This window comes from Meriones unguiculatus, chromosome 4 (assembly GCF_030254825.1).
Source record: "Meriones unguiculatus strain TT.TT164.6M chromosome 4, Bangor_MerUng_6.1, whole genome shotgun sequence".
Classification (NCBI taxonomy): domain Eukaryota; kingdom Metazoa; phylum Chordata; class Mammalia; order Rodentia; family Muridae; genus Meriones; species Meriones unguiculatus.
This window is the reverse complement of record NC_083352.1, coordinates 69,503,550-69,530,311: the sequence shown is the minus strand read 5'-3', so window position 1 is coordinate 69,530,311 and position 26,762 is coordinate 69,503,550. Positions and strand designations below refer to the sequence as shown.

Below are 26,762 nucleotides of genomic sequence, written 5' to 3'. Positions count from 1 at the left end.
GGTCCGAAGTAATGAAAGGGATACTGGTTACATCTTATTTTATTTCTTTACAAATTAAAGATGCATTGAAAAATAAACCAATGAAAAGAAATGAAAGGTCCAGAGCAGGGGCATCCCGGGCTGGGAGCAGGCAAGCCTGACCACCGTCATTCCTAGCCCTTGTCCTGCCCCAGCCAATTGGAGTTGGAAGATAACTGTCAGCCGCTCAGTCAATACCAAAGCCCGGTAACGTCCTGGCACAGGAAGACAGGGCTCCAGCCATCTCTGCCTCTCCCCAACAACGCCCAGTTTACAGAAGCCGTGTTCCTGGTGGGAGCTGAGAGGGATGTAGGCTGGCTCTGTGAGGTATTGCAAGTTGACCATCAGGCTCTCTATAAAACCATCCGGTATTGGGGCTTCTCCATCTGCAAAGGAGGCTGCCACCTCCCCTGGGTGTTAATATGCTTTGCAATTCTGTCCCCAGGCTCATTCATCTCTAGCTATGTGCTTCTGTCCACGAAGTGCTCACCAATCATTGCAGGGGAGAGAGAGCACGCACAATTAAGTAGAGAGACAAGTAGTCAATCCATCCTCAGTAACTATGCTTTTGCTACTGACCACCAGGACCCCCAAAGGACCAACTACTTTATTCTCCACCACCTACGGTCTGTACCCAAACTCTTGTGCACCTGTATATTTTATCCCTAATATAGGAAGTTGTTGATGACACGGAGCTGAATTTGCCACCTTCTGTAATAACCCTGGGATTCCCACTTCTCTTCCTGCCTGCCCCTTTCCATTCGGAGTCTGGTCCAAATGGACACAATATTGCTAGGGCCTGGCTGCCTCCAAACCCCCAACACCAAATCATATACTGTGAACTGAGAAACTACATTCATTACAACAGGATTAGCAGGAGAAAGAGGGTAGAGTAAGGGTCCCGGGGCACCTTCCATCAGCAGGACAGGACAGAGTGGTAGGGTATTTGAGCCCAGAAAGAAGGTGTCACCTTATATCTCGCCCTCCCCCCGAAAGAAGTCAACTGAGGTCAGCTTACATGAGTTATAAGATATGGAACTGTCCCAATTTCTCTGCCATCCTGGGGTACTTCCTGGAAGCTGGCATGGGACCCTATGCCATTTACCCACTTGCTTTAGCTCAGTAGCTGCCGAATCTCCTTGTGCATATGACAGAGAAAGTCCACATAGGATGCACCTCCACTTAGGCTCTTGTCTTCCACCAGGAAGTGCTTGAACAGCATCTCCAGCTTGTCTTCCTGTTTGACCACAATAAGCTACGGCCAGAAGGCAGGTTGTGAGGAAGGGCCAATGGAAATGAAGTACTCATTCTCTCCCTCCTCATGCTCCTTCATGCTCACTTGACAAGGTAAAAAATCCAGGCTTCAGAGCAGTGTTACTGTAGCTCAGTGTTAAAAGTGCTTGCCTCACATACAGAATGCCTAGGGCTTAATATCCACCCCCACCATGGCAAAACACACAACATCTGGGTTACCTTCATGTACCGCATTCTCTGCGCCCGTAAGCTATCAATGAGGCCTCGAACCTTCTTGGATAGTGGATTATCCAGAACTGGCAAAACACTCTAGAACAAAAATTCATGTATTACTATGATAGAGTACTTTTAAATCAAGAGGGAGCAACAGATGTAGGTATAATCTGAAATGAGGAAGCCTGAAAAAACTTGACAGCACCTTCCCTTGCCCCAAGTGGTCTCTGATATGTAAAGGACCAGCAGAATGACTTCACTGACCCCGTAGTCAAATTACCAAAGTGTTTTTCCACACCCATATTATCCCTGACACCCTCTTCTCACCAAGCCACTGGTGATCTGACTGAAGGAGGAGACGTTGAAAAGGCTCTGGACAACACCTTGTTGGACGCTTGCTCCCACCCAGACAAAGAGGTTGAGACCATTTTCCAGCAAATATATATCGCCACTACTTAATCGCTCTTCAGAGGCTCGAACTGCTGGTGGTTCAGTGGTACTATCGAGGGGAGACTTTGTCTAGACAAAAAGGGAAAAAAGTCACCAAGAACTACAAAGACAGTCCCTTACACAAACTAAGAAAGCTAAGTCTCTAGATAGTAATATGAAATGTACATAAAAATAAATTCCTTGATGTTGGCAATAAAGTAATCCCATTTGCTCCTTAGAGACCCTGTCCTTAGTACAGTGTCTCATACTCCATCATTCTCACCAGTGGTAGGAGCCGAGGGTAGAAGAAGACATTGGTCTCAGCCACATCCATGGAGGAAACCAGCTGTCGAACATAGGCACGGTCATCAGTAGTGACCTCAGCTCCAGGCTGCAGAACATCACTCTTCAGTACACAGTTCAGGTAAACTGGGAGTAGCTTCATGCACTCAGGTAGGATCAACTGAGGGGTTTATGGAAATAAAGTCAATGATCATGAGAAATCCCTCTAAAACAAGCTTTTGTTGAAACCACCCCTCCACTAACATTCTTGCCCCACCTGTCCTGCAGAAGAAGGGCTGGCACAGTTCTTTCTATAACAGGCTAGGATCTGGGCACACTGGGTGATGAGAGTGTCACGTACAGTCTTCACAGGGCTGTTCAGAACACCTCGATATGCTGCATGAGAAAGAGAGACAGCAGTCACTGGTCAGCTTCCCGTCATATGCACTTTCCTGCTGTCACACCTACCCAGGAGTGCTGAACCATCCTGGACCTTTCTCTCATCCCCAATCCCACCCTGCCCTGCATCTACCCTCACCAAACTTGGCCATGTAGTTGATGAGCGTGTCAGTCTCACAGTTTCGATACAGATCAGCCAATTGGGTGCAGCAGTTTAGGGCCAGGTTGTGGATGCGGAGCCGACGCTGCCCTGCACAGCTGGTATAAAGCAGGGCACACTAGGGGAAGGGAGAAAGGGGGAACTCACACCCCTCCCTCACAATCCCACCCAGCCCTTATCCTCTTCCCAGTGAGTGCATCCAGCACTCTTGTCCCGTCCCTTCTCCCGCCTGCCACCTGCAGTAGGGCTCCACTCTCTTCGCTGAGCCGGTCATCATGCTTGAATTCCACAGTCACTGTCTTGTCACCATCCAATCCAGCCAACTCGACATCTGTTGTGTTGCTCATGTAGAAAGCCCCAAAGAAATCTACAGCACGGATACCTGAGGCCACAGGGACAGGTCAGGGCTAAAGATAAGACATATGCCTCAACTACATTTATCCTCAGCCAGAACTCACCAGTACTTGTCCGAACCCGCATCACAGCATCAAAGCCAACCTCCTTCTGTACATCCCTACGAAGGTCACTCAAGAACCGCTCCTGATCATTCTCCACCTGCAGCCCAGGCCCAGAGTCACATCACTGACCACACAGGTCACCCTGCAGTCAGTCTCCCAGCACCCCTTCCATTCTACAAGCCCTCTAAATCATAAAACAGTGCAACCAAAGAACGACAAGGAAGCCTTTCTACTGCATGACAAACCAGGTGGCACACAGAGTGCTGTATATACAACTGTTTAATTCTGTAAATAAATCCGAGTTAGCAAAACTCTACTTTGCAGACTAAAGAACAAAAGATGAGTAATTAAGTGACTATCTTTGAACACTAAGTGGGGGACCTCAGTATCAACCCAGGACTGACTTTTGTATTTATTTATTTATTTATTTATTTATTTATTTATTTATTTATTTTCAGGACTGACTTTTAAGACCCATGTGCCTAAACAGTATACTCTGGGCTCAACTTCACGCACCTGTAATAACAAAAATTATATAGTCCTATAACACACACCACTAAGTTAATAGCTAAAGAGCCACTCCAAATATAAGCAGATATTTCCACACCCAGAACTGTATACCTGAAAGCAGGCATATTTGTAGACAGAGCCTCCAGTGAGCTGGGGAACAACAGAGAGTGTGGCCACATCTACATATTGGTTAGGGAAGAGGAAGAGGTCCACACAGCAGCCTTGGGCCACACACTCTTTGGCCAGAGTCTGATAGGCACCCATCTGAGGCTGGAACAGAGTCTGGAAGGGAACAAAAGAAATGTCAAAAAGCTTTGCCCAACTTCATAGTTATGTATGTAAAATGAGAAACTCAGAGTTTCTACCACCTTATAATTTCAACAGTAGGAAGGAAAAGGAAGACTAGAGAGGAGAAGGGAAAAGAGAAAATGTGCAGGGTGTGATTGGGCACACCTGTAATTTCAGCACACAGAAGACAGAGCTACATGTAGCCTGGGCTACATAGTGAATTCCAAGCCAGCCTAAGCTACATAGCTAGACCCTCCCATCTCAAAAAGAGCAAAAAATGAAAAGGAGAAAAGGAAAGAATCTAGTCAAGTCCACTAAGAATTTTGTGAGTAGGTTGGCAGACACAAATGGGACATGTGAGAGGGCAGAATGTAATCACAGTCCACCTGAGTGACAGTGAAGCGCTGACTTTGGAAAGTTAGCACCTTCTTCTGTAATGGAATGCCCCTCCCCATCTCTAGCCACACCTTCTCCTTGTCTGTGTTGATCAACTTCCTATCATCTCTATTCTTCAGCTTCCCTGGGGCCTCTGCAATGGGCAAGGAAGTGTGGAACAGAAACAGCTTTCCTGCACACTCGGCAGCCTAGGAAAAAAAATAAAATTACTTGTCCATTCCTCCTTTATTCATTTATTGTTCCCTCATCTTTTTCTTTGTCATTTATTAGGCACTAACTGTATGACACACACTGACTTGCTAGACAGTTACACATAACCAAGGCTTGTTATCCAGTGGATAACATGGTCAGAGAAAAGCAGGAGAGAAGGTTACCTTCAGAGCTTCCATCCCAGCCTGGATAACTGGGGCAAATACTGTCTCTGTCTCTCTTGTATCTGCAAACATTTCTGGAATCTGATCCAATAAACTGAAAAGACAGACAACCAAAATTGCCACTCAGATTTTAACTGAATAGTTATCTGGCTCCCAGACTGAAAACTCCTGGACCACACCCCTGCCCATCTACAAACTCTGCTCAACTCCCTGGTCTTCTGTGGTTGTACCCTCCCACTCTTTCCATCTGGCTCCACCATCTGGCTCTTACCTGGTGATAACTGCCCGAGACTCACTGACATTGACCAGGAAGCCATCCAGCAGTGGCACAAACATGTCAGCCACATCAGATACAACCATCATCTGTGGCTGAGCCAAAGTGCTCTTCACATTGTAGAAGTGGAGCACCTTATTGTAGGTGACAAAGCCGACTCGGATTGCTGACTCTTCTGCTCCACCCTCCCTGTGGGAGGTGACACTGTTACTCACACTGGCCACCTTCACCACCCACAATTTTATGATATAACGTTCCAGACATAATGCACAGTCAACCCGAACATCCACCATTAACCAAAGAAGAGCAGTACTTCTTCAACTCTCACCTAGGCAGATAGTCTAAGAGTGACTTGAGCTCCTCACAGAGGAGCCGAACAAGACCAGTTCTGATGGCATTGTAGGAGACATCAATCATAAAGATGAAGGCAGGAGGACTGGGGAATTTATTGTTCTGTAGAGGAAGGAAATGTTGAAGGTAAGGAAGACAGTAAGCAGGCCAGTAGACTAGAAGGCAATAAGCATCAAAAGGAACCATGACAGGGTAAGGGAAATGATAACAGCTGATTTGGGCTCCCACAATCCTCTACCCACTGCTCCTCTCCCATTACCTTCCCTTACCTTGCAATAATCTACAGTGGCCAAAAATTCATAAGAGCCTAGAGACAGCTCAGGACGATCATAAGCATCTACGCGTTTGCCGGTATGATCCAGATGTTGAAAATACTGGGGAGGAACTGTGGGGAAGATGCAGTGTGTTACTCAAAAGGTTCACCCCCAACCTAAGTATGCCAACTCTTGGCCAAGCTCCTTCACATCACTCCAATACCCCTTGTCCTCACCTGTGCCCTACTTCCCCAGCTCCTGACAAATGCTCCCTCACTTATCTAACTAGAAAGAGAACAATGCGATGCAAGCCTTCCCCACACAGCTCAGCCTCCACAACACACCATCATTGATACAACTGCAAAAGGAGCACTGGAAGCGCCTCCCTCCCTCGATGAATGTCATGAGAGGGCACATGTATGCTTTACAGCGATTACAGCGCAGGGGGCCAGATTCGCCGTGGTCCACAACATATGGTGAAGCCTAAGGAACAAAGAGAAGGGTCTCAGGTGGAGGGAAGCTACAGTGGGATCAGACATATGGCAACATATGACACAGACCGATGAGAGAGGCAGCATGGCTCAGGTATTTTGCCTAGGGAAGGAATACAGTGGAAGAGAATGAGGACAGTAAGGGTATTACTGATCACTGGGAAAACTCCAGTTCTCTCTCTGTGTTTTCTATCCCAGAATGCATTTCTTCTTTAAAAAGGAAAGGGCCTATTAAACTGGCAATAGCACACCAAGGGCTGCCATGAGTGTCTGAGGAGAAAGCTAAAGATTATACAGGATTTCTACTCCTGTCCTAGAGACAACTTCTGCTTCTTCCCTTGTATAGCTATGATACTTCTCCCCCATCACTCACAAGAGAATTCTGTGACACCTATTGTTGTCTCGGGTAGATGTCAGGTTAGAAATACAAGAACAGCATCTAACCATCCTCACTAGCAACCACAATGTACACTAAGCCTTGAGGTTCCAGTTCTAGAGAACTCTTTAAACAGCTACCTAATTTAAAAATGCTTTCACCAGGTATAGTGGTACATGCCTTTAATCCCAGCACTTGGGAGGTATAGGCAGGCAGATTTCCAAGTTCAAGGCCAGCCTGATCTACAGTCCCAGGAACAGATGTTCAGGAAGTCCTGTCTTGAAAAAAACAAAACAAAAACTGCTACTTTCAGGTACTAGACTGGCAGATGAGGGCCCAAGACAGGTGAAGGGTGGATTTTTGGATACAATAGCACCTTCTCTTTTATATGCCTTCCTATACCCAACCCAACCCAGTGCAAGGTTAAAGACACACACAGAGTAACACATTTATTATCATCATCAAGAGATGTGACCACACAACAGGAAATTCCCATATCCAGTTGTCTTGCCTCTACAAGTTAGGTTGGCCCTTCTTGTTTTGTTTTAAGACAGAGTCTTACTATATATCCCTGACTGGCTTCAAAGTCTAAGAGGTCTGTGTGCCTCTACTTCCTGAGTACCATGCCTAGCTCTTTATTTGTTTTGAGATGGAGTCTACTGTGTGACCAGGCTGGGCTGGAACTGCATGACCTCCTGTTTCAGGTTCCTGAGTGCTACAAATACAGATGTAAGCTTCAAAATACAGCTGGTTCTGGTTCTTTTCATTTGTTCCTCCTACAATCCTGGTCTCACAAAGTAATTTGTTTGGCTTTTTGCTTTCATCCTTATCACTGCTACCAGGTTTGGGCCCTAGGAAAGAAAGATACCAAAGATACTGGCTATCCCCTCCTGCCCAACCAAAATGACTTCCATGTCAGCCAGAATCACATCGAGAAAGAAACCTTATCTCCTCCTCTTTCTCTTTCATTGTATTCTCCCCTTCCCTGACTTACCTCCTCTGGGGGCAGCCTTGCCAGTGGCTTGATGACAGCTGCCAGAGGCACCTGAGCCTGCTTAGCCATGTCAGATGTGCAAGGAATATTATAGGATGTGCATCGAATGTACCGAGGACTTGCATTCCCTGAAGGCAAAAGATATGAGTCACATCATAGAAGGCTTCCAGATACCAGCTCTCCATTGGTGAATCACTCCACCTCCACACATGTTAAGAGTTGGCAGTAGCTTTTAGCCCCCTGAAGGACTGAGGGAGGAGCAGAGATAGGGTGGGGACACTGGTCTCTAGTTAAAGACTAACAAAAGCAAGATCTATAGCAGATAGCTTTAGAGAATTAGCTGCCTTATGAAAATAGACATTAAAGTTCTTCTCACCTTGGTCTTTCACCAGGAAATTGGTAGTGACTAAAGGTGGCACCTGTCCACGTACACCAGTAACAAATGGCTCTGAACCCCGGTTGTTCCTATCATCTTCAATAACCTGAATCTGTAGGAAAAAAGTGAAATGAGTAGTATGATAAGAAAAAGTATTGGACAGAAGCAGGCCAGAACTGTAGCACAAGAACAAATAACTTGCCAAAAACCACTTCATGCACCAGGCATGCTTTCCTACTGGAGACCGTATCAAATGCCACCATGCTAACCTTCTACTTTGCAGCAGTTATCAAGGAGATGCTTGGTGGGTCTGGGTGAGAATGGACTTTCTGATAAATCAGCCCCTGGCCTCCAATCATTGGTAAGTACCCTTTTATTCCTCCCACTCCAGGAACGTTTCAACTCTGATCCCAAAGCATAAGACATGATTAGATTCCATTCTCCATCCCCATCAAACCTTTCCCTCCCTTCTTCTCCTCAAGACACGCTAAGTAAGACCAAGGAGAACAGATAACAGAAACTCATGTAGAAATGAATCTACCTGGAATGGTTCTAAACTCAATGAAATTAACAAGGAACACGGAAAGGAGAGAATTAAACAGCCAGAAATGATCAGGTAAGGTAAGGAAGCAAATGCTGCCTTCCTTTTAGGTGAGCATATATGGGTCCATACAGGAGAGGATAAGTACCCAATCCTTATGGCCCAGTCCTCAAACCTCTACATGTGACAAGACATTGAAGAGAACAAACACAAAAAGGATATACAAAGCTGGTAATCAAACCCTTGTGCAAGCTGATAACCTTTGGTCAGTTACTTCAAGATGAATTTGGTAAAACCAGAAAAGTAAAGGGCAAATAAGACTATATCCCACAGCAGAAGGAGTTGAAGCTTAGAGACACACCAGAGTCTAAAGTCTTCAGATGAGGTCACCCACATTCTTCCCCTGTAAGAAATGCCATGAACCTGTACATTCATAGCCACCCACCGAAACATTTCTCCTCACCAAACTGGAAGGATCTGCTGCTCAATTCTGTCTGGTTCCATCACATGCCACACACAAGCTCCTGGAGGAGCCAGCAAGACTAAAACCAAAGATTAACATGCCACCGGGCCCACCCGTAGAGCTGGCCATCCACCATCCCATATTCAAGGCACTGCTAACAGTTTGCTATCTCCTGCATACATTGTGACTTAGGGCATGCATATCCTTCAGCTTATAAAAGCAAGGAATAAGAAGAGTTCAGGGAAGAGAATGAAAAGGGATGGACATGGTGGATGAGGTGAAGTCACAGGCATGCATGAGTGACACTAACACAGGGATGACAAGCACATACTCCCACCCCCTGCACTTACTGGACTAGGAATGGCATCAGGGTCTATTCTGTGCCTGGTTTTCTGCTGAGGAGGCAGCTCATTAAGTTGCTTTTAGTGTTTTAATAATAAAGGCAGCAGGGATATACAGGGAGGGAAACAAAAGAACAAGAGGCAGATATTACTTCTCTAACCCTGGTGAATCAGACTTGAAGAGCTGGAACACAGCTCGGATTTCAGAAGTCAGGGACCCAGTGGATCTGGAATTCCAAGTCTCTCTAGCCCAACACAGAAGCCTCACAAGAAGGCCTCAGTGACTCAGACTACAATGGAGCAAGATAAGATCAGGTAGCACAGGCAGGAGGCCTTAATGGGAAAGCCCTCGAGAAACAAAGTTCCTGAGAAGGCCAAGCCTAAGCCTAAGAACTCTCATGCCGGGAAATGCCTTGGCTATCTAGCTAGACTCTCCTTCCCACCATGGAGGAGAGAGGGAGAATCTGTTAGTCTTCTTGGGTTCCCCTTAGCCAATAGGCTTCCTCACCATGGTAGTACCCCAAAGGAAGAAGGAAGAGAACAGAATGGAATATGACAATGGCTAAGTATGAAGAGGTAACCAACACTGATGTTACAGATAGGATATAAAACAGGCCCTACATGGAAAAACTACTTTACCCATGTCCAGTAAGGAGGGGTTGAGTATTCCAGTGGCTCTGGGGGAGAAGCAGCTTCCTCAATGGACTTTACATGCACACTACCTTCATATGCTGTGATTGTTCCCCATCCACCCAACAGGGGCCTACCAATCAATAGTACTGGGGGACGTCATCTACAACACTGCTGTATAGGAGCAGAGAGGAACTAGTGAACTGCTACCTGCTCTGACGTCAACAAGAATGATATTCTACTCGATCTAAGGGAGTGGGAACTGGCAACTACTCTACAGAAGGGCAAAGATGACCATGTTATCATTATGTCCAAGAGCCACAGAGCATAACCCTCAACCAGAGCTCTACCACTATCTTGATCACTCTTGGTTCCCTTTTTCCCTATATAACTGTGGAGTTAAACTGCCCTAAAAGACTTTGGGGACTTCAAATTCCATTTCAAAGGCTTAGACATCACATCTAAATTTTAAGTCTTACAGAAGATGGCTGAAAAGGGAATACTATCAGAAAATGCCAGGCAAACATCTTATCTAGGTCAGTCTGCATCTCCGGCAGATAAATTAGTGTTTTCCCAAGACCACATAAGCACCTACTTACAGGGCTGGGGATGGCATCAGGGTCCAGGCGCTTAGGAGGCAGTGGCTGAGGAGGCCCCGGCTGACTGCCAAAGGTAGGTGCTCCAGGGTATGAGCTCTCATAATTAGGCTGAGGGCCTCGGGCTGGTCCAAAAGAACCTGAAAGACAAGGGCACAAAGTTGACAAACTCAACATCCCTTCCCTATCTCTTCTTAAAGCCTCAAGAAAATAACTGAGATTATAAGGTATCATAGTGCCTGAGGAAGCCAAGAAAGGCCATACTATCTGAATGAATTATGAAACATGAAAATTGTCTTACAAACCTCACACCCTAGTAATGGTACCCTGAAGCTGTCCATCTAATTTACTACTTGGCAAGCAGTACCAAAACAAACAAAAAGCCCTGAAGAGCTGAAGCCTTTGTCTTCTAGCCAGATGGTGGGGAGAAAACTCACCATTCTGCTGCAGCTGATAACCCGGCTGCTGAGGGGAGTGCATAGGTGGTGGTGGTGCTGGGGGCCCAGGCAGCTGAGGGCCTGGGGGCAAAGCATGAGCAGGAGGCGAGGACACATGGTTGGCCTGGTTCACTGGGAGACTCCCAAAGCCCTGTCCAGGCGGGAGTGGACCAGTCATGGAAGGCATCCGAGGACCACCTGAAGCTGGGGACGTGAAGCTGGAAGCCAGTGGTGGGGCAGATCGCAAGGGAGGCTGGACTCCAGGATGACCTTGAGCCTGGCTAAGGGGAGGAGCCTGACTCTGAGGATAGGAGCCATATGGACCAGAATTAAGGAAACTTCCTGAGGCTGAGGCCAATGATGTTGGTGGGCCTGTGAGATAGAAGAGGTAGAGGTGGAGGCACAGTTATTCTACCTCACTTGGTAAATTATTTCTGCTCTCACCAAAAAAACGAAAAGCAAAAACAACAACAAAAAACAAACAAACAAACAGAAGACTGTCCCTTCATCTGGGCTCAAAGGCACAGGAAATAAAAATTTCCAGAACCAAATCTTTCTGAAAACTAGATGATAGGATAGCATCCTGGTCCCACCAGTACTTACCATAGCCCAACCCAGAAGGGGTAGGGGCTTGGGGCACAGCACCAGTGATCTGCATTCCAGCCAGCTGTGCAGTCACCTGTGTACTTGTTGGGGGCGGGCCATAGGGCTGAAGCACAGGTGGTTGGCTGACGACAGGGGCCAATGGGGACCCAAACTGCTGAGACCCAGGGAGCCTATTAAAAAAAAAAAAAAAAAAAAAGAGCAGAGATGACTAGAGGGGTGAGTTGTCAAAGCTGGTGGAGTTCCCCACCATTACAGGAAGCTACCTTGTGTTCTGGCATGTTATGTTCATCCTGAGCTCTCTGAGAGCTTCATACATGAACAGTTGTGGCCAAGTGGCATTCTTGATTGTCTACATAAATAAGATTTGTGGAAAAGCTTACTTTCCACTAGGCTCACTCCACACACACCAAGCACTCTTGGGCAAACACTTTATAGAGAAGTTAGCGCCTCCTGAGCCTCAGTCTTGTGTTGGCAAACTGCCTCAGTTTTGTGATCTACACCTGAGGAAGTTGAAAGGAAAGGCACACATAAGCACACTTACAGCAAGTGCTCACTTAGGTAATATGAGACTGATAAATACAATTTGATTGTTCAGCTTTTTCTGTTTATTTAGGTTTTTGTGTTTTGTTCTTGTTTTTTGAGACAGGCTTTCTCTTGTGTAGCTCTGGCTGTCCTGCAACTCATTCTGTATACCAGACTGGCCTGGAACTCACAGAAATCTAACTGCATCTGCCTCTGCCTCTGGAGTTCTGTGTGTGCACGCATGCCCACATATGTGCTAGGGTTAGTGAATGCATGCAGGTCAGAGGACAACTTTCAGATGTTAGTTCTCCACTTCCATCATGTTGAAGCAGATTTCTAGTTTCTGCTGCACAGCACACTCCAGGCTAGCTAGCCGTCCTGCTTCTTCCCAACTCTCCTGTTCCCACATCCCATCTTCTGTAAGAGTGCTGGGGTTACAGATGTGCACCATGCCTCCAGGATTGGCCATGGTGTTCAAACTGAGGTCATTGGGCATTTTACCCACTAAACCATCTCCCAGCCCCTCCCTGCCTTAATTTATCTGTACTAAATAGCTAGTACTTTACACGTGATCAGCTCCATCTGGTCTTTAGTTTAACACTCATCCACTCATTCATTCAGCCAGCCTGTTACTTTTCCTTCAACTGGAATCTCTTTTATGTGTGTATTATGCTGGGACTTGAACCCACAGACTTGCATAAGCTAGGTAAGCACAAACTCCAATGGTGAACTATCCCACTACTCCCATCCTTAGTATTGCTTTCAACTAGTATTTTTACTAGTGATCCTTACCTTAAGCTCTTTGTTGGGCTTTGCACTGTTTTGTGGTACACAACAATAACATACTGTTATTAACCACATAGCAGATGCTCAATAAATCTTGTCAGTCTAATTATACTGCATGGTATTGCTCTAATAATGTGGATCATTTCTACCAACAGCCCAGTGTTATTCTGTCAAATGCTCCACCATACCTATATATAGCATCTATAGTTTTTCTATTTAATCTAACTCTACAGCAAAATAGTGAGAGTAGATAGGAAAATAAAATACTGAAAGCATAACAAAACAAACTATAACCAGAGTCTAAAACTGATTCCCACCTTAACTTGTAAGACATAACACAGATATGTATACTTGAGCAATTCTAATGCAGCTAATGGCACAAGAAAGCAAATCAAAAAGTATAGACCAAAAGGCCCTACATATATCTTCTTTATGATTCCTTCCCTTTTCTCCCAGGGGTAACTACTCCTAATTCTCAATTATCATCCCCTTGTATTTAAAGCAGTACAGTTCAGTTTTATCAGTTTTTTGGCCTTTAAAACAAATAATAAATAAATATATATATGTATGTATATATACACACACACACATTCTCTGGAGTTTTCATATTTTTATGAAATTTAACTATGATGTTCCCATTCCATTAAATGTTATTCCATTAAACTGGGCATTTTTAGTCCCAGCACTCAGGAGGCAGAGGCAGGCAGATCTCTGTGAGTTTGAGGTCAGCCTCAAACTGATCTACAACAGAGCAAGTTTCAGGATAGCCAAGGCTACACAGAGAAACCCTGTCTCAAACAAACAAACACACAAACACACACAAACATTATTCCATTAAATATGCCACAACCTGATCTAATGAGGTGGCTCATAGTTTAGGTAAAGGCTTTTTGCCACCAAGCCTGACCTGAGTTTGATTGCCAAATCTATATGGTAGAAGAAGAGAAACAACACCCACAAGTGACCTCTGACCTCTACACTTACCATGCATGTACCCACAAACAGAAATGTTAGATATGTAATTTTTTATGCTAGATATGCTAGATATGCTAGCATTTTTTATTAAAGATGGCACACACCTTTAATCCCAGCATTTGAGAGCCAGAGGCAGGCAGATATCTGAGTTAGAGCCCAGTCTGGTCTACAGAGCTAGTTCCATGACAGCCAGGGCTACACAAAGAAATCCTGTCTTAGGGGAAAAAAAAAAAAAGTGATAACTCATCTAAACATTTTACTGTGCATATATATTTCAGTTTTCATACTTTTTATGAGTTTTGTTTTTTTTTTTTTTTTTAAATTGAGGTGCTAGAGATCAAACCCAGGGCTTTACCCACTTTAGAGAAACACAATCTTGGGTGAGTAAAAACAGTGTTGCTGGAGCTAGAAAGATGGCTCAGCAGTTATAAGTGTGTACTGTTTTATTTATTTATTTGCTTGCTTACTTGCTTGCTTACTTGGCTTTTCAAGATGGTTTCTCTGTGTAGCCTTGGCTGTCCTGGACTTGCTTTGTAGACTAGGCTAGCCTCACAGAGACCTACCTGCCTGCCTATGCCTCACAGAGTGCTGGGATTATAGGCGTGTGCCTCTGCACCCAGCTCATGGTTATACTTTTTAATTTATTACCAGGACCCAAACAACGTTCTAACAGACATGAATGCCCTCCTTTAATAGACTCTTTATGCAAAGAGAAGTTTATCAGGGTCTCATTATTTATGCAGCTTTTTTTCTGAGTCTTCTTATAACTGGCCATGAACAAATTTAACCAATCAGTCCTACTAAGTGCCTCATTTAGTGAAAAGGGAGACAGACACAGACAACCTTCCTTTAGCGAAGGTTCATGAGGAAATATTCAGGAAATGTCACTGTGGAAATAGATGTCTGGTAAAGGGGGAAAATACAGGTCAAAAGATAATATGGAAAAGAACCCAGGAACTAAGATGGGTTCATAATAGGGCTAGACATCAGTAGCACCTGTAACCTGGAAAAAGGACTGACAACATGGCTCTGTGGGTGAAGATGTTTACTATCAAGCCTAAAGACTTGAGTTTGGTCCCCAGAACCCACATACTGGAAGGAAAGAACTGCTTCCTACAAGCTGTCCTCTGACCTCCACATGTACCCCATGGCACACATGCCCACACATGTATCACTTATGCATACAGAATATATAAATGGAATAAAAATAATTATAAGAAGACAAACATGATAGAGGGAGGAGAATAAAGAATCTAAAAGAAAGGGGAAAAAACAGAGCTCATAACGTTGCTATGTCTTTAGGCTAACCCAGTACATACCTTTGCAGCTGAGCTGAAGAGCTTGGCCCATTCTGTATATCACCTTGACCAAATTGGCCATATGTATTCTGACCACAAGGGGCCTGCACTGTTGAGGCTGGAGGTGCCCCTGAGGAAGGTGGGGCTCTCGGCACACCTGAGGGTAAAGGATAGAAAATAAATGGCTGGAAATAACTTTCTCCTCTGCTTTGAGGCTGGAATGTAAAGCAAGAGTCAATAAGAGAAACTTTCACAGATCCTACTCTCCAGCTGCACAGCAAAAAGGACACCATGCAATTCTCACTACCGCAGTATCTGGCATGTGATATCCAACAAACAGGCTACTTTCTCCGACATATTAAGGTGAAGCTATTCAGAGCAACACAACACAGACCTTCCTCCGATCAACACACACTTTCTTTCTCACTCAATCTAAGACTCAATCTCAAAAAAAGAAAAAGAAGAAAGAAACCAGGGGTCTGGGGATGTGGTCAGTTGCTTGCCTAGGATGAAGCCTTGAATTCAAATCCCAGCACAACATAAAAAACTGCCTGGCAGGGTCTAGAAAGATGGCTCAGTGGTTTAGGACCTGGGTTCTAATTGCAGAGGACCTACGTTCCATTCCTAGTCTCCAAATGGTAGCTCACAACCATCTGTAACTCCAATTTCATAGAAGAGCCAACTACTTCTTCTGACTTCTGAATACATACATGCAGGCAAAATATTCTCACCAGTAAAAGAAAATAGTAAATAAGTTTTTTTGCCTTTTCTCCCCCTTCTCCTCTTCCTGCTGTCTCTCTCCCCTGCTGTCCCTTCCCCAGTGTCCACTTCCTTCCCCTCCCTTGCTGCAACCAATAAACCTACATTTATATAATACTATATAATACTAAAGAAAAAAGAGAAAGAAGAAAGAAAATAGTAAATAAACTACATGGTATTGTTCCTATACAACAAGGAAATCAAGAGAACCAGAAATTCAAGAAACTGGTGGCTGGGGAGTTGTTTGTTTGTTTGTTTGTTTTACAGTGCTGGGGACTGAGTCCATGGCTTTACGCCTGCTAGGCAAGTGTTTCCTTCCTTCCTTTCACTACCAGAAAGGTACTTCCCAGAGACTGTTCTGACTGCTCTTTATACATTTTATAAATCCTATTCATGTTGTTTTTGCTCTCCTCCAAGTTCAGTAGTCTGCTCACAAGTCTAAGACCTTTTTTTCCTCCAAGAAAAAAAGGTGAGATGGCTTATCCTACTGTCAATGCTGTTATCTACATTCTCACAAAAGCTGGGCTCTGTCCTTTTTCTGATCAGATCTCCCATCAAAACTACTTCCACTAAGCTTAGCCATACTTTCAGCATAAAACACAAGAAGTGACAAGTTACATGGAAAATCCCTTTTGAAATGTTCCTCAGGAGAGATCAGATTCAGTGAAATTGCTCACTAACCATAACAGAACCAGGCGGGTTTCCCTTCAATAACAAACCTCTCAAAAGAGTGACAAACTCCATTCTGATAAGTCAGACCTAACAGAGCAGAAGTGGACTCTGTCCAGTCAAAGTCCCACCCCAGAACACAGCATTTCTAAAGAACCAAGACCTAATTTTACCACTTCACTGTTTTCAATGTGATTAAAATGGTAATATTTCATTCATTCTCAAAACCTATCCATGCCTTGCCTGACTGGTATCTTTTTCTCCTCTTTGTTAATCTACTCTTTTTAATTTTTTTAAAGTTGTATTTATGTATTTATTATTAATGTATTTATTAGATTGTGTATTCATGTGTATGAGTGATCTGCTCATATGTACTTCTGTGCATCACATACATGACCGGTGCCTGCAGAGGTCAGAAGAGGGCATTGGATCCCTTGCAACTGAAGTTGTGGGTGCTTGTGAGCTGCCATGTATGTCCTGGGAATTGAGCCTGGGTTCTCTACAAGAATAAGAAGTGTTTTTAACCACTAAGCCATCTCTCTACTCCCCCATAACGTTATATTTATGTATTTAGTATGCGTGGAGATTAGAAGAAAACTTGTGCTCTCCTTCTCCCATATGGGTCTCAAAGATTGAACTTAGGTCACTATGCTTAATCGTCAGCACCTTTACCTGCTAAGCCATCTCAAGCCTCTAATCCTACCCTACCCATCTTTTCTATTGATCTGTCTGCCTATTTATTTATTGGTGGTTCTAGGAACTGAAACTAGGCTCTCATACATGTTAGGCAAGCAGTTTGCTAATGATTTGTATCTTCTTTTTCATTTTTATTTTTAAACAGAATCTTACTCTATTACTTAAGCTGGATTTAGACTAATTCTATAGCCCTGGCAGGCCTTGAACTTGTAACCCTCCTGCTGCAGGCTCCCTCATAACCGGAATTATGGGCCTGTCCCAACAGGCCTGGTGGAATCTACTCTCTTAAACAACATAAGGTTTGGTTGCTGAGCATTGGTGGTGCACACCTTTGATCCCAGCACTCAGGAGGCAGAAGCAGGCTGAGTTCAAAGCCAGCCTGTTCTACAGAGACAGTTCCAGGACAGCCAAGGCTACACAGAGAAACCCTGTCTGGAAAACAACAGCAAAAAACTAATAGAGTTTGCACACTGTAAGTCTTCAGCCAGCCTAACCAAAAAGTCAACTATTAATAACTTCACAGATCTGCAAAAGACCAGCTACTCTTCTTAAAAAAGTATCATAAAACAAAACCCTGAAGACTGGCAGCACAGCTCCATGATAAAGCATGTATACATGAGGCCTATATTCAACCCCCCCCCCAAGACACACACAAAGAATCTAATGCAACACCAAGTTTTCTTATTTCACTGATAGTACAAAACATCCAAGAAGAGAAAACCCAAGCAAAGGAAAATGAAAGACAGTAAAAGATCCAGGGAGCACTAAAAGTCAGACATACAACTATCCTTTTCCTCCCAGAGTCATGTACAGACAAATGTGTCCCAGAGTAATCTTAATAAGAACCAGAAGTAAAGTAAGAGGCATCTCAACACATAGGAGAAATAAGTGACTTCAGGGAAGTTTGAAGTCAACAGGCAATGGAAGAGCTCTGACCACAATTCTTCCATCTAGCTCTTAGTAATGCAGCCAGGTGAGGGAGTCCGGGGTGACACCCACAGAAGTGAGCTGTTACTGAATCTGGAAGATGCATTACCACTAGATGTCTCAGGTGGAAACAGTCACACCTGTAAAAACAGGATGAGAGAGTCTACTCACAGGGCCCTCTTTTCAGAGAGACAGACTCAATCACAGTCCCTACGAAGCTTCATCAGAGCAATACAATCTAACATGAAGACTGCTCATTCCCTTCCTTAGCTCAAAAGGAACCTGGAAACATACCTTGGGGAGGTGTCTGCTGATAGCCTGGCACTGGGCCATTGTAGGCTCCATAGGGAGTAGCAGGGACTGCAGGTCCTGATTGCCCACCATAACTGGACTGATGATAACCTGGGTAGATAGGCTGGTTCTGCCCAAATGGTGGAACAGGTGGAGCTGACTGGTTGACATTCATTATGAGAGCATCCCCGATCTGATCTCACCTATTTGATGAAGGAAAATAATCAGTCAAAACAAACTCTCTAAAGAAAAAGCAACTATTCAGGGAAGGAAGTAAGAAACAAAAAGGGATTGACCTTATCAGCAGTGATCAGTTAAACTGTTCCCACACCACCACAGGATCTCAGAAACTTCCTGCCCCAGCCAGTACCCAATTACTTTCCTCAAAGCAAGGATTTTGTTACTGTGAACCCCATGTTGTGTCACTGCCAAGAGGTATACATTTCAACTTCAGAAATACCTAATGGAACAGAACAGCAGCCACCATTCTCCAGTGGTATGATTTTCAGTGTCTAGTCAACCAGAGTCTTCTGACTGATAACTACCATGATGTTACAGGTAAATAAAACAATGTTTCCACTTACCATTCATTCCTTCTACCATCAACTCATCATTCATCCCATAACACTGAGTTATTTCAAATGTATTGGGTTTTGTTTTTAAACCACGAAGGCAAAAAGTAAAAAATGGATAAACTAAAGTCCCTCCCCCAACAAAAGACAAACTGAAGAGCAGTTGCTTGGGAAATATAACATTCTTTGTCTGACCTACAATAATCCAAATGTTACTCTGACCCCAGTCTTTCCATGAAGAGTGTATTAACCTTACAGATGAAGCTAAAGATTAAAAAAAAAAAAAGTAACAATATTCCGTGACAAATATAATTCATCTCATCCCTCAAGTGGAAGGCTATGGGTATTCTAAATCCAGAAGCATACCTGTAATTCTGTTTCTGTTCTAATGTTTGTTTGATAGGTTGTTATCAAAAGTATTACAATCTTGCCCGGCAACAGAAGGATGAGTTGGAGGTCCTTTCAAGGGTCATTCCAAGAAGAGGACAGCAAATCTGAACAGTTTATCATTCTAATTATTCTACAAGCTGAAGAGGCCCAGAACGAGTGAGACCTCTCAGGTGCTACAGTAGGACAATGGGCCTTTCTCTTTAATAGGAAAGCCCGAATCCTGAATCGCTCCCGGACTGAAAACTTTTTAAAGTCAAAGCCATTTTAGGAGCTGTCATCCCAAAGCCTAAACCTTATACATGCCACCAACACTAAGCTTGGGAGATGTCCCTCTCCCTTTAACTTCCTGAAGGAGGGAGGGGGACGGAATAAGCTCGGAGTAAAACTCTAATCTAGACTCCATTCTAGGTAGACAGTCGAGGGTGACAACCCAAAGGGGCGGGGCAAGCTTCCTAGAACTCTGAAAGTACCCGAGACGCGGAGGCTTGAGAGCTCCAGGGATCGAGATCGGGAAGCCAAGCCTGTCTCTAGGGCCACGATGAGGGCCGGCTCATTAAGTAGTAGACCAAGCTTCTAATGCCCTTCAACATGCTGGGAGGGCAAGGCGGGAGCCGGAACCCGGGCCAGGAGATGAAGGGAGGGGTCTGGGGATCTGAGACCCAAGCCCGGTCACAAATGAGGGAGGTGAGGGTCTCTTTCCAGGCCCCGCCCCCAGGCTCCTCCCTTTCCTCTAAAACCGGACCGCGATCAGGCCAGAAATACCCTGGCCTCTCCTCAGCATTCCTCCCCACCACGCAACCTCGCGATGCCACTCCTCACCCGGCTCCAGATCCAGGTTCGACTTCGTTCCTAACGTCAAGGCTCCCAGACTCAACTTCCGGTTCCGAGGGGGCTGGAGTGTCGTCCCCGGAAGTTCCGCCCCATGCTCTAGGGCTTGCCCCTCCTTCTGCCACGTCGGCCTTAGGCACGCTTCCGGGAACCCGGATGCTGCGCATGCGTCTGTGTTCTTCCCCGTCTTGGCGGCTGTTTGGGAAGTACTGCTTGAGTTTCATGTTTTTGGTTTTGTTTTTTTTTCCAGATTTTCCACACACTTTACGGCTTTACCACTTGAAAGAATATTGAGAAAACTAGGTCAGATTATTTTTAGAAACGCTTCCTTCGTCATGTCGAGACTTTAAGGCTTGCTGGTCTTGTAGCCACTTCCTGTTAACCTTTCACCCCATCGATTTGTGTCCCTCATCTCGCACCCTGAACTTTGAGCTACGGGTGATGCTGGTAGGGTATTAGCCCTTGCTATAAAGTTGTGTGTTTATGAGTTCGAGTTTGGGCCAATTAGTTCGAAGTTTGGATAACTTCTGCCCCGGTTTATTTCTTTACTGTAATGAACATAATGCCTGTTGAACAGCGAATTGAGATGAATTTAGAAACATTTCATAAGGTTGCCTAGTAGTGTTTGTTCAATAAAGATTAGTTACCATTTTATGCCGTGCCCTTTTTTATAGAGGCAAAACAATCGGAATCAAAAGATCATGCTCCCTCTTTTAAAAGAGCTACAATTCTTTCAGTAGTGATAGGACTCTTTAAAGAATAATTGTAACTAATAATTGTTGCTCTTTTTTACCTCTAACCAGTTTTTTTTTTTTAGACAGTATCTCAATGTATATCCAGACTGCCCTGAAACTGAATATGTAATCCAGGGTCACCTTAAACTCACAATCTTTGTGCTTCCACATCTCTGGTGCATGCATTGTAATCCTTTCGGTATTGTGTGTTCATGCTGCTTTAAACACTTCTTAGGGCCAACTCAGGTCCTAGGTTTCATGTATACGTTAAGCAAAATGATTTTTTTCATATGTAATGGTAGTTACACAGTATTTCATGCTTTTTAAAAAATGGGTATGTCAGTTTGCACATGTGTTACTAACCAGGCAGTACTTTCTCTCTAGTTTGTTTAAAAAATTTTAAGATTTTAGATATTATAGTTTATACAGTATTCTGCATGCACTTGTGCCTGCAGACCAGAAGAGGGCGCCAGATGGTTTACGATGGTTATGAGCCACCATGTGGTTGCTGAGACAACTCAGACCTTTGGAAAAACAGCCAGTGTTAACCTCTGAGCCATCTCTCCAGCCCTTAAATTTTTTTATGTATGAGTGTCTTACCTGCTTGTGAATGCAGTGCCCTCAGAGACCAGAAGAGGGCATTAGATCCACTAGAATTGGAGTTAAAAGCCATGTGGATGCTGGAAAGCAAACCTGGGTCATCTGGAAGAACAGACAATGTACTTTGTCTATCCAGTTTTAAAATAATGTCATCAGATTCTAGGATCAATGGTATCAGTATCATCTGGAACTTGTTAGAAATGTAAATTTCTTTCTTATTTATTTTTGGTTTTAAGACAGGGTGTCTTTGTGTAGCCCTGGCTGTTCTGGAACTCTGTCTATGGACCAGGTTGGCCTTGAATGCAGAAATATGTCTGCCTCTCCTCCCACCACCTGGCTTTTCTTTCTCTCTCTTTCTTTCTTTTAATGGGGTGGGGAGAGGTCACATTGTATGGACCCACCTAGCCTCCAACTTACAGAGATCATTCTTCCTCTGTCCCCAGAGTCCTGGGATTAAAGGTATATGTCGCCAAACCTGGCTAGAAATGTAAAATCGTAACCTACCTAGATGTACTTCAGTTTTGGAAATGGGGTTCAGCTAACACTAGTCCTTTGAGTCCCTGACACTAAGTGTGACAAGTGTCTTTCTCCTGGATGATTCTCTTGCTGACTAACAATTGTCTCGTTCCATAATTTGCCAAATGCAACTAACATTTATTGTGCACCTGGACTGCTAAGGTGAAGCTGAGCCCTTACCTTAGCATTTTACATGATTTATCTCATTTAGCTTTCATTTCACCATGAGGAAGAAGATATAAACTGTCATGCTTAATGTTTATTCACTCCTACTAAGGGCCAAGATTCACAGCTTGAAGATGGAGGCTATAAATTGCATTTGAAAATTTTCTGTAGCTCAAGTTTGTACTTACAATCATCTGTAGTGCTCTAAAAATTATTTTTACTGGCTGAGCACTGGTGGTGCACACCTTTAATCTCAGCACTTGAGAGACAGAGGCAGGTGGATTTCTGTGAGTTTGAAGCTAGGTTGGTCTACAGAGGGAGTTCTAGGACCACCAGGACTACACAGAGAAACCATATCTAATACAGAAAACACTGGTACTGACTGGACATAGTGTCACATGCCTTCCATTTTAGCACTCTGAAGGCTGAGGCAGGAGGATCAGAACTTTAAGCACCTTATCATTTATAATAAGTTCAAGACCATGCTAAACTACATAAGACCCTGCCTCAAAAAAAAGTTCAAGGGGGTCTGGAGAGATGGCTCAATGGTTAAGAGTCCTGAGTTCAATTTCTAGCACCCACATGGTGGCTCACAACCATCTTTAATGAGATTTGGTGCCCTCTTCTGACCAGCAGGCATACATGCAGGCAGAACACTGTATAATAGTTTTTTGTTTTTGTTTTTTTTTTTAAAGAGGCTATAAGTGAATGAAGCTCAGTGAAGGGTGCTTTCCCAGCGAATGTTCAACCACTGCCAATTTTTAGTAGACCAAAAAAGTACCTAAAGCTAAGGGTGTGGGTGTTATTTTAAGGAACCTATAGCTGTCAAAGTTTTCTGTGTGATTTTGATATGCATTGACTGTTATTTAAAGTCACTAATATAGCACGATGACTGACATATAGGTAGCACTTGCCTTTTTGTTTGTTTGTTTGTTTGTTTGTTTTTTGAGACAGGGTTTTTCTGTGCATGTAGCCTTGGCTGTCCTGGACCAGGCTGACCTTAAACTCACAGAGATCTACCTGCCTCTGCCTCCCAACTGACTCTTTTTTTTTTTTTTAAGGTGGGTTCTTGCTGTATTGTCCAGGCCAGGCAAGGCAGATCTTGACCTTCTGTCCCAAGCAATCTTTTTGCTTCAGTCTCCTGAGTAGTGAGAATTTTAGATGTATTCATAAACACAATAAAAAAAAAATGAAAGGAGTCAGAAGATGTATAATTTCAGTTTAACTGTTATGTATGTAAAATATTGGTATGTAAAAGACTAAGCCAGGCATGGAGGTGCACACCTTTAATCCCAGTACTTGGGAGGCAGAGGCAGGCTGACCTCTAAGTTTGAAGCCAAACTGGTCTGCAAAGGGAGTTCTAAGATATCAAGGCTACACAGAGAAACCCTGTCTCAAAAAACCAAAAATATTAAAAGTTAAAAAAAAAAAAAGAGAGAGAAGCTAATTGGTATAAAAAAATAAACAGAACTAAGGGATTGGAGAGATGGTCAGCAGTTAAGAATGCTTACAGCTCTTGCAAAAGACCTGAGTTTGGTTCCCAGGGCCTACATTGGGAGGCTTACATCACCAGTAACTTCAGCTCCACGCTATATAATGCCTTCTTCTTGACTCTAGTTACTTGAATTCTCAGGCACATACCCACATACAGACACACATAGACACTTAACTTAAAAATAAACATTTGAATAGTCAATGAAGGGGAAGGGATATCCAGATGCTTTTTTTTTAACTGATAAAGTCAAGTAATTTAATAAAAGCATATTGATAAACAATAGGCTAACAGAAACTCAGATATTGTTCTTCTAACTCTGAATTCTGATTTGTAACTATATCATAACTAATAACTAAGATAAATAGTTTTGTTTCTGATAATAACTTTTATCACACACCAGCAGAACATCTATTCCACAGACTCTACCCACTGACAATCAGGTACCACATGAGAATGTTATATTTTGTAACAGAAAGAGGTTTCATAATGTGGAACATATTTGTGCAATGGAAACCTAGAAACAAGTAGAGATTTTATTAATATCAACAGTTGCCTGTTTACACACACATCTGTATTCCTGTTTCCTTGACTCCCTCCCCCTGCTTTATACTATGATGGTAATTCAGTTCAGCAAACATTTACTGGGAACAATCTGAGGTAGTGGAGACAGGAAGCTCAGGAATCCAGTCTGGCTTATATGAAACTCGGCAGAAAAAGAAAAAGAGAACAACAACAAAATCAGATTGTGGACCACTGCACACATTCCTTGACTTCAACTTTTTAATAAATAATATATTATGTATAAATAATCTACATGTTCAGCTACAAAATACAGTGTGGGGGCTGGAGGGATGGCTCAGAGGTTAAGAGCACTAGCTGCTCTTCCAGAGGTCCTGAGTTCAATTCCCAGAAACCACATCGTGGCTCACAACCATCTATAATGAGATCTGGTGCCCTCTTTTGGCGTTCAGGTTTACACGCAGACAGAACATTTTATACATAAGAAATAAATCTTTTTAAAAAAAAAAATAGGGGCTGGAGTGATGGCTCAGAGGTTAAGAACACTCACTGTTCTTCCAAACGTCCTGAGTTCAATTCCCAGCAACCACATGGTGGCTCATAACCATCTATAGTAAGATCTGGTATGCAGGCAGAATATTGTATAAATAATAAATAAATCTTTAAAAAAAAATAGTGTTCACAAGATACCTATATTGCTCAAACTGGAAGGATTAATTCTGTAGGGGAGGAGTTGGAAGATGCTTTAAGGAAGAGGTATTAAAACAATCAAATCAGAGCTGACCAGACTTCAGTACTCAGTCCTGTAGTGGGTAATACAGATCTCCATAACAATTAACCAGAGGGTAGTGGGGTGTGCCTTTAATCCCAGCACTCTGGGAGGAAGAGACAGATGAATTGATGTGAATTCCAGGCCAGCCAGGTCTGCAAAGTGAGTCCAGGACAGCCAAGGCAACACAAAGAAACACTTGTCGTGGGGGGCGGGGGGGGGATTTAAAGCAAATATATGTAATTGTGTGTGTAAGTGTGCAAGAGTGTGCAAAACATTCTGATGTGTAAGTCATAGTAGTTGTGTGGGTTTCTTCCCCCTCAGCAGCTTGGAGGCTGCCTTTATTGAAAGAACTGACTCTTCACTTGAACCTCTACAGTGTCTGTGAGTGACTGCTTGGTATCAGAGAGCCATGCACTCATGTATCTGACAGCTACACAGGTTGGGGATATGGCTCAGAACTCCAGCTTTTTTGTACCATGCACAAAATGTTAGCCTTCGTACTCGGGTGGAAAGGTGTCCTAGGACATGGGAGCCCAGGAACCACATTGCTCTGAAAGGAAGCCTCTGCCTCCACTCCAGTATTGCAGCTTCCAGCGAGGGTGTGCCCATCTGAGCTGAGGGGCTCAGGGGCCCCAGCCCCACTCCACTTCTTTGCTTCTTCTCTTCTTCTCTTCATTGCTTCGCAGCTTCTCAGAGTCACACCAGGCAGCAAATCTCATGAAAGAGAGTTACTGGGAGGGTCCAGGACAGAGAGGAAGGAGTCCAGGGGTGGTTGCCACTGCTCCTGGGAGAACACAGCAGGGAACTGAGCGGACACAGAATCTATGCAGGATTTTTTTAGGGGTGGAGATTTCCAGGGTGAGGATTGGTAGAATTCCAAGTCCTGGGCTTGGGGGCGCTCAGGAATTGGGTTTTCCTGCTCAGGGATTGGTGGATTTTTGTTCAGACTTTTCACTTAAAATTAGCATAATCTGGGAAGGGTTCTATTAAAGGGCTGGAGATGACCTTTGTGACAGTTACAAAGGCTGGAAATGCTATTATGACAGTTAGAGCGGTCTGGGGGATGGGTCTGGCTGCTGGAGCTCCTCAGGCAAGGGCCTGGGCACGTTCTTATCATGAGGGATTACAAAGTTTACAAAGTGTACAAAGTTTATAAAGGGAGTCCAGGCTGAGTTGTCATGAATAGGCAACATTCCCAGCTTTTTTTTTTTTTTTTTTTTTTTTTTTACTGTGGATGAACAGTCAGGGCTGGGGAAAGGTGAGGGACGTTATCATTAGAGACTAAATGCAGGTGTAGAGGTGGTTGAGGCAAGTTCAATTGTCATAAATTAGGGTATGACCCACTGTTGCAAGCCTCTGGCTTCAGAGCAGGTAATCCCTAGTAACAACTGATTAAAAGTCTAGTTAAACATCTTTTGGATCTGTTTATGAAGAAGTCTGTAAGTCAAGGTACAATTAGTAGGATTAGGAAAAGAGGAGAAGGGGGGACAAGAAGGGTAGTATCCAGTTCCACATTGGATTGTTAATAATACACTGTCCAGAGGCCTTAAGCTGTTTTCTACGTTTTTTGGAGATCCACAGGGAGTGGTAGGATCTTATCTTTTACTATGCTTGACTGGTTGATAGAAAAGCAACATTCTCCCTGAGGAAGAGACAGAGACCACCTCTCTCTGCTTTTAGCAGATCTAATCCTCGCCAGTGTTGACTCACTACAGCTGCCAGTGAGTCTGGCTGTGG

General features: G+C 43.8%; 1 protein-coding gene across 4 annotated transcripts; it reads right to left on the bottom strand.

The window, feature by feature from the left end:
- Positions 1-21: 21 nt before the first annotated feature.
- On the bottom strand, positions 22-20,347 carry Sec24c (SEC24 homolog C, COPII coat complex component). 4 transcript variants are annotated; one of them, XM_021642947.2, is made up of 24 exons: positions 20,216-20,347; positions 18,438-18,637; positions 15,114-15,249; positions 11,509-11,681; positions 10,906-11,277; positions 10,472-10,608; positions 9,252-9,320; positions 7,898-8,009; positions 7,522-7,649; positions 6,005-6,143; positions 5,676-5,791; positions 5,384-5,508; positions 5,053-5,244; positions 4,782-4,875; positions 4,479-4,595; positions 3,835-4,005; positions 3,214-3,310; positions 2,992-3,137; positions 2,735-2,873; positions 2,474-2,592; positions 2,198-2,377; positions 1,813-2,004; positions 1,492-1,581; positions 22-1,273 (listed from the first exon to the last, which is right to left on the bottom strand). In XM_021642947.2, exons 2-24 carry the CDS (start codon positions 18,607-18,609, stop codon positions 1,133-1,135), a joined length of 3,357 nt encoding a protein of 1,118 aa, XP_021498622.1. In that variant the 5' UTR covers positions 18,610-18,637; positions 20,216-20,347; the 3' UTR covers positions 22-1,132. The 4 variants fall into 4 exon arrangements, with proteins under 4 accessions (XP_021498622.1, XP_021498624.1, XP_021498623.1 ...); XM_021642949.2 differs by lacking the exon at positions 20,216-20,347 and adding an exon at positions 19,867-20,186; XM_021642948.2 differs by lacking the exon at positions 20,216-20,347 and adding an exon at positions 19,373-19,817.
- Positions 20,348-26,762: the final 6,415 nt, after the last annotated feature.